Source organism: Bubalus kerabau, chromosome 4, assembly GCF_029407905.1.
Source record: "Bubalus kerabau isolate K-KA32 ecotype Philippines breed swamp buffalo chromosome 4, PCC_UOA_SB_1v2, whole genome shotgun sequence".
Lineage (NCBI taxonomy): Eukaryota > Metazoa > Chordata > Mammalia > Artiodactyla > Bovidae > Bubalus > Bubalus kerabau.
In genome coordinates this window covers 30,412,785-30,420,750 of record NC_073627.1, presented here as the reverse complement: position 1 = coordinate 30,420,750, position 7,966 = coordinate 30,412,785, and the positions used below count along the sequence as shown (strand labels likewise).

At 59.1% G+C, this 7,966-nt stretch overlaps 1 protein-coding gene across 1 annotated transcript; it reads left to right on the top strand.

Annotated features, from left to right (window-relative positions):
* Nucleotides 1-7,966, top strand: ALDH3A1 (aldehyde dehydrogenase 3 family member A1). The gene is made up of 11 exons (XM_055580035.1): nucleotides 1-148; nucleotides 1,960-2,126; nucleotides 3,708-3,939; nucleotides 4,243-4,328; nucleotides 4,559-4,767; nucleotides 5,322-5,439; nucleotides 5,904-6,045; nucleotides 6,624-6,790; nucleotides 7,193-7,292; nucleotides 7,628-7,758; nucleotides 7,844-7,966. Exons 2-11 carry the CDS (start codon nucleotides 1,965-1,967, stop codon nucleotides 7,856-7,858), a joined length of 1,362 nt encoding a protein of 453 aa, XP_055436010.1. The 5' UTR covers nucleotides 1-148; nucleotides 1,960-1,964; the 3' UTR covers nucleotides 7,859-7,966.

Below are 7,966 nucleotides of genomic sequence, written 5' to 3'. Positions count from 1 at the left end.
ACGCCCCACGTTTGAAAGCTGTTTTGTTCTTGTTACGCAAACTTCCTGGGGAGGGACTCCCAGGACCAGGAGAAGGGTCTTTAAATGCATCACCTCTAAGCTGACACCCATTCCTGGAGCTCCATCCCTGGGAGAGCCTGTGTCGAAGGTAACCCTCTTCCCCTTCTCTTCTTCTAGAGACCTCTAGCTGCAGCCTGGCGGGGAGTGGTCCACCTCTGCAGCTGGTCCTCCCACCCCCAGGAGCATATTCTGAGCATCTAAGCTGTGTGCTGAAGGTCCGAAGCTCACATCTGGCAGCTCCAGGGAGGTGGGGCCCCTGGGGCCCTCGGAGCAGGGGGACCTGGGGACACTGGGTGAGGAGGCTTGATTCAGTCACCAGGAGGCAGAAGAGTCCTGTAGAGAGAGCATTTAATGTCTCTCAGCTTCACTTTCCTCATTGGTAATGTGGACTATAGCAGCTCCTTCTTCGTGGGCACTCCTTCAGAGTGAGGATATCTGTGAGGCTCAAAGGGGATGCTGACCTCTGCAGACATGGTGGATCAGGCGAAGCCATGGTATATATATACCGTGTATAATAATACATGCACATATACCATATGTATTGTATATATGTGGTGCAGTGCTAAGTCGCTTTAGTCATGTCGGACTCTCTGTGATCCCATGGACTGTAGCCCACCAGGCTCCTCTGTCCATGGGATTCTCCAGGCAAGAATACTGGAGTGGGTTGCCATGTCCTTCTCCAGGGGATCTTTCCTACTTAGGGATTGAACCTGCATCTCTTATATCTCCTACATTGGCAGACGGGTTCTTTACCATGAGGGCCACCTGGGAAGCCCCATATAATGTCTTTTTTTTTTTTTTTTTTTAAGTGGAAATAGCCTTACTGTGTTTTTTCTGCTGTCAGAGATCACATTGTGTCTGAAAGTGGGTGGGCACCTCTGGGAGGATAACAGGAACTACTGGGGGAGAGGAAGGAGGGACACTTAACTTTTCTCTGTGTCCTTTCTGTATCTTTTACATTTCCTACCATGAGCATGTATTACCTATTCAAAAAGTGAACAAACGTGCAGGATCTTAGGTCTCCAACCAGAGATCAAAACTGCACCCCCTGCAGTCCTACAGTGGAAGCTTGGCACCCTAACCATTGGACAGCCAGGGAATTCCCTCCAAATTAACAAACATTTTTCAAAAATGCAAATTCGCTGCAGAAAAGTGAAGCCCTTCAGAAAAATGAAAGCAAATCCACCACCACCAAAAGATCACCACACAGGGCCTGCCCCCACGGGCTCTTGCAAGTGCACACATGCCTGGTGTATCTGTTGTCTGTAGCCTGTTTCATTTCTTACTCCTCGTGCCTGGGACAAGGCTGACAGTTCAAAGACCCAGCCAGCCTGGGTCTGTGTGGGGACAAGCCACCAGTGCTTTTGAGAATGAGGATCAGTCAGAAAGGTGGGGTGTGTGTCCTGATGCTGAGTTTCCTTTACTCAGTGTGGGTGTGGAGTCAGCACCTGGGTCCTTTAATCTGATCTGGAGACTGGCCTGGTTGGGTGTGCCTGGAGAGCACTTGGAGGGTTTGCCTGGGAGTGTCAACAGCTCTGCACATAGATAGAGGTGGGCGTGGGGCTTGACAGGTGCCAAGAAGGGCCTGCCCCCAGCACACTGCCAAGACCCCACGGTGAGCAAGTGTAGACAACCTTAGGACTCCAGGTCACTGCTGCCGGGTCCCCAGTGTGAGGGTCCGTCATCTGCTGGTGGGCAGGGGTAGCCTGCCAACCAGGACAGTCCAGACTGCGGGGTTAGGGAGCTGAAAAGGCAAAAGGGTGCCACTTCCCGGTGACCCTAGGGAGATCTTCATCCTATAAAATCAGCAGCAAGGGTGGGTGTTGCCCTGGGGACCCCAGGTCTCAGTGCCCGGCGGGAGGGCGCTCTCCACGCCTGCAAGGAGCTCTCCATTCCCAGGTACCATGAGCGCAATCAGCGAGGTGGTGCAGCGGGCCAGAGCCGCCTTCAACTCGGGTCGGACGCGCCCGCTCCAGTTCCGCATCCAGCAGCTGGAGGGGCTGCGGCGCCTGATCCGCGAGCGAGAGAAGGACCTCGTGGGCGCGCTGGCTGCGGACCTCCACAAGGTGCGCCATCCGGACCACCGGAGGCGCGGACTGCGTGCGCCCAGGATGTCCGCTGCACGCAGGGGCGGGTGGTTAAGGCTCCACCCCTTAACAGAGAAGCCACTTAGTCCCCCAGGCACTGCGCACCTCTGGGTTGGGGCGCGCCCTCCTCTCCCTGCGCGCGAGGCGCCCCAGGTCCACGCGCCCTACACAGGGCCAGAGGCTCTTTTCCACCGTCTGTCATCCCCGCTCCTGGCTTCACTCGCTTCTCCACCCAGCCCAGCGCACGTTAACCATCTCCTGCTAACACGACACCCCTCTGGCCTCTCTTTCCTCCATCTCTCAGCCCACGCGGAGCCCTGGGTTCTCCACACCAAGAAACAGCCCAGTCTGGCCACTCTGCTGGAGTCTGCACTCCCTCCCCATCCTTTCCTCTCTCTGAGCAAAATCAGACCCCTCCAAATTCTCAGCCCCTTCCCCTCACTGCCCCCAAGTCACCTGGACCTGCTTCCACCCTCCCGTCTTGCCTCGGAGGGGAGCAGAGAGGCTGGAGTCTACAAGCCTTCTGCTTCCTGGCCCTTTGCTACTGTTTTTTGTTTTGTTTTGTTTTGTTTTTAATCTGTCAAGATTTCTAACCTTAAGACAAAAACCAAAGGCAAGAAAATCCAAGTGGTTGACTTCACAACTTCCATCTTGCTCTGCACAGTCACAGTTCGAGAGAGAGCTGTTTATTACACTTTCTGCACTCCCTCTCTCCTCACCCTGCACACTGGCTTCCTCCCCACCCCACGCCTGGCCATGGGCTGCCCAGTCTGTCCTCTCCTGGCTTGAGGGTCTCCTGGATTTCTTCCTGACTCTCTTTGGTTGCATATTTCTTGTAGCCACTTTCTCAAGGTGGTCTTAGGGCTCTGTCCTGGGTTCAAGTCTTGTTTTCATCTATAAGCCTCCCTGGACACCCTTCAGCTCTGTTCCCCTGGACTTGTTGTTTAGTCACTAAGTCATGTTAGACTCTTTGGGACCCCCATGCCCTGTAGTCCACTAGGCTCCCCTTCCATGAGATTTCTCAGGCAAGGATAGCGGAGTGTGTTGCCATTTCCTTCTCCAGGGGATCTTCCCGACCCAGGGATCGAGCCCGTGTCTCCTGCATTGGCAGGCGGAATCTTTACCATTGCCACCAGGGAAGCACTCCCTGACTCACTAGGGACCCTCAAATCAGGTCTGAGGTCCCCTTGGGCACCTTGAACTCAATATGTCCAACCTGTCTGAGCCCCCAGCACTTGCAGAAAGGGGTCCCTGCAAGCTCACCACCCAAAGGTTAATCCTCAGTCCCACCCCCTGTGCCTTCTTGGCGGGTGCTCTGGGCTGGGGATTCTGCAGTGAACGGCTCCCTTGCAGCTGAACAAGTCAAGTTCTAAATGGGCCCACCTGGAGCATAAGGTCCTGTCTTGCTCCCATTTTGCAGATCTGGAGACTGAGGGTAGGAAGTTCACTTGGGGTCACAGAGCTGGGAAGCAGGACCACCACAGGCCCTGGGGCCTCTGCTCAGAGCCCCCACTGCACGGCCCTCACCCTGGGGTGAACCTCACTGAGCCCTCTCTCTAGAACGAATGGACCGCCTACTACGAGGAGATTGTGTATGTCCTGGAGGAGATCGACTACATGATCAGGAAACTCCCTGAGTGGGCTGCTGATGAGCCTGTGGAGAAGACCCCCCACACCCAGCAGGATGAGGCCTACATCCACTCGGAGCCCCTGGGCGTGGTCCTAATCATCGGGAGCTGGAACTACCCCTTCAACCTGACCATCCAGCCCATGGTGGGCGCCATCGCTGGAGGTACTGTGGGCCCCGCTCCAGGTCAGGGAGCCAGGAGGGGTCCCCATCCTTCACTGCAGAGGAAGGGGTCTGGGGTGCTGAGGACTGGGCAAAGATGGGGCCTGTGGTCAGGGAGAGGTTTGATGGAGCTAGTTCTCTTGGGAGGCTGCAAGGACCAGAGTATTCAGCCAGGCCTCTGAGTGCCCAAGGCCCAGCCAGGTTCGGATGTCCATGCAGCCCTGCCTCCCGCCATGTGTCCTGGGTCCCTTGGAGGACAGAGTGCGGGGTGGCCCAGGTGCAGTCCCAACTCTCTGTGCTCTGCAGGGAATGCAGTGGTCCTGAAGCCGTCGGAGCTGAGTGAGAACACGGCGAGCCTGCTGGCCGCCATCCTCCCCCAGTACCTGGACCAGGTGACGGGCTCCCCCAGCACACTGAGAACTAAGGCCCAGCCAGGTCTTTGGGGTGGGGAAATAGTGAATTCTTGCAGCCACAGGCCGAGCCACGGGTGGGGTGAGGATAGCTTGGTGAGGAGAATGGACCCCCGAGCCAGGAGAGGGCGTCCGCTTGGTGTTGGCTGCCCGGGCAGGTGGGGAGGGGGCTGTGGCCGTGTCTGAGCCTCGCCTCCGTCCTCGCTCGGCAGGATCTGTACCCTGTGATCAACGGGGGTGTTGCTGAGACCACAGAGGTGCTCAAGGAGAGATTCGACCACATCCTGTTCACCGGGAGCACCGGGGTGGGCAGGGTCGTCATGATGGCTGCGGCCAAGCACCTGACCCCCGTCACACTGGAGCTAGGGGGCAAGAACCCCTGCTATGTGGACAAGGACTGCGACCTGGACATTGCCTGCAGGTGAGAGGCTGCCCCCAACCTAGGCGGACAGCAGGGCACCCCAAGTGACACCAACGTGGCCTTGTCCTTGGGCACCTGTGGTCCTGGCAGGAGCTGGGGTAGGGGCACCATGTTCACAGAGAGAGTTCGGGAAAGACTTCCTGCAGGGGTGGGGGCATCGAGCCAGAGCCCTACCCGCCTTCACACCCTGCATGCCTGGCCTTCTGGGACGTGGGGACCCTGAGCAGGTGACACCTGGCCGTGCAGGGCTCAAGACTATTGAAAGAGGGGTACAAAGGCCACCCACCCCAGACCCCCTGCCCCAGACATCCTCCTGCCAGTCAGTGATGAGGTCACTGCAGGCCCAGGGATCACGTCCAGGGTCATGAGTGTGCTCTGGCAGGAATTTGGAAGCCAGTGGGGCACCAAGGCGTGTCCCCCCATTCCCATGGACAGTTTACAGCTCAGCCTCTACAGCCTGACCCTGGGCTAACCGGGCCAGAGGCTTATTCCCGGGGAGCCCCTCCCACCTCCTCACGGCTGGCAGAATGCCCTATAACCTGGCGTTCTCACAGACGCATCACCTGGGGAAAGTTCATGAACAGTGGCCAGACTTGCGTGGCCCCCGACTACATCCTGTGTGACCCCTCTATCCAGAGCCAAATCGTGGAGAAGCTCAAAAAGTCCCTGAAAGTGAGTGCTGGCACTGGGGGTGGGTGACGGGCTGCCAGGCAGTGACATGGGCGTGGACTAAAGAAAAGACTGAATTTTTTTTTCTGATCATGAAAGTAGTCCACACTCACTTTAATTTGGAAAAGATTTAAAAGCACAGAGAAGGAAAAGAGCTCTACCTGGAATCCCACCCCCTAGAGGCAGTCACTGCTCACGTGGCGTGTCCCCTCTGTCCTCTGTGCTGTGGACGCATGTTTGGGCCCAATGTGATGTCCAGACGCCGTGCATGTATTTCTTTCAAACAACAGCATTTCATTCCCTGGGGAAGGTGGTGGGCAGCAGGGGTGTGGCAGCCCCGTAGTTTTTAGCAGCACTGCTCCACCAGGCGGTGCCCACATACTCCCAGTTTGGAGTTGCTATAGCCTTGCAGCCTGTGGCCACGACGAGCGTCCAGTCCTCACCTGGAGCCTGCCATCTCCTCACAGGAGTTCTACGGGGAGGACGCCAAGAAGTCCAGGGACTACGGGAGAATCATCAACTCCCGGCACTTCCAGAGGGTGATGGGCCTGCTGGAGGGCCAGAAGGTTGCCTATGGAGGCACCGGGGACGCGGCCACCCGCTACATCGGTGCGTGTGCCAGCCCTTCTGAAGGGCTGGTGGAAATGGGCACAGACCCTTGAGGGGCAGGCGAAGCCCTACGGTGCATATAATATAGCTTCTTTCACCCATGGCCCGGGTTGACTCCAGGCCTCTCCATGGGCAGGAGCTGGGTGCCACCTGGGAGGCCCCTCCTCAGACCATAGCCCCCTACCCCCAAGGCCTAAAGGAGCCCCACCTCCTCTCCATCCAAGTAGCTTCAGCAGAGGGTGCTAGCGGCAGAGACTATGGGAGCCCCAGGTGTGCCAAGCGGGAGGGGCCTCCTGCCTGGGCTCGGGGGTCAGCAGATGGGGGCCCAGTTGGCCCCCAGTTTGCCAGGAGGCTGAGGAGCTCCAGCAGGGCTCATGCGGCCTGAAGTGGGGCCCCCAGGGACCCCCATACTGGTTATGCCATTGTCCTCCCCATGACCCTCCAGGGTGGAGCCCAGCTGGAGGGCCTCCTCCTGCCCCTCGCAGAGCCCGGGGACCTCATCTGTAAAGGCCTGGGAGAGAAGGCCACGTGCCTGGGTGGGTCTGGGCACCAGCTGACTCTGGCCTCTCCCTGCCTAGCCCCCACCATCCTTACGGACGTGGACCCCCAGTCCCCGGTGATGCAGGAGGAGGTCTTCGGGCCTGTCCTGCCCATCGTGTGTGTGCGCAGCCTGGAGGAGGCCATCCAGTTCATCACCCAGCGCGAGAAGCCCCTGGCGCTCTACGTCTTCTCACCGAACGACAAGGTGGGCCAGGCGCCCTCCCCAGGGTCCTGGGAACCCAGCTCAGCACCCCTGCAAACGCAGACCCAGGGAACAGATTTCAGCCCCATACTCCCTGCTGTGTGATGTCCCCTAACCTTCCTGAGTCCCTTTCCCCTCATCTCTGAAGTCCGGACAGAGCACTGACTGAGATGCTGACCCGCTTGGTGCTATTCTCGGTGTTGTGGGAACTACTGCTTTTCCCATCTTGGCACAAATCCCCATGGGGAGAGTGGGGGACCCAGCCTGGGACTCTGGGGGCGGGGGGAGCGGCCCCAGGCTGGGGCTCGGCCTCCACTAGCTCGCATCCTTGCGGCTCCTGGACTTGCACAGGTGGGGAGGGCTGGGGGGTCCTGGGTGGAGACTGAGGCCGGGGGGCTATTGCAGGTGATTAAGAAGATGATCGCGGAGACCTCCAGCGGCGGGGTGACAGCCAACGACGTCGTTGTCCACATCACCGTGCACTCACTGCCCTACGGGGGTGTGGGTGAGTCTGGGGGCTGAGCTTGCCGCCTGCTGCCCCACCCCCGGGTGTCCCCCATCCCTGGGCTGAGTCTCAGACTCCCCCAACCCCTCCTTTGCCGGCACACCCAAAAGCCACATTGAACCTCAAGACTCTCACCTGGGCCCTGAGAGAGGCCACAGAGCCACTTAGTGGCCGGTTGGGGTGAGACTCTTCAGGCCCAGGGCTGCGGGCACCGCGGCAGACACCCCAGGGATTGGCCCAGGCGGAATCAGGGATCGGCCAGGGTGGGCGAAGGGGAGAAGGGGCACAGGAGGAGCATCAGAGTCTCGGGCTACACTGAGCCGGTGCCCCCGCAGGGGACAGCGGCATGGGGTCCTACCACGGCAGGAAGAGCTTCGAGACCTTCTCGCACCGCCGCTCCTGCCTGGTGAGGCCTCTGCTGAATGAAGAGACCCTCAAAGCCAGATATCCGCCGAGCCCAGCCAAGGTGAGAAGTGGGAGGTGGGGATGGGGGTGGGGTGGGGGAGCCGCCGGCCAGACAAGGGCCTCATTGCCCTTCGTGTCCCCCACAGATGCCCCGTCACTGAAGCGGTGCCCTGGCCTCACCGTGCTGCACCCTTGGAGGGCTCCTCTGGTGCCCCGCTGCTCAAGTGCATCCTTCCCACCCAGCCCCGCCCCCACGCTACACTAAACAT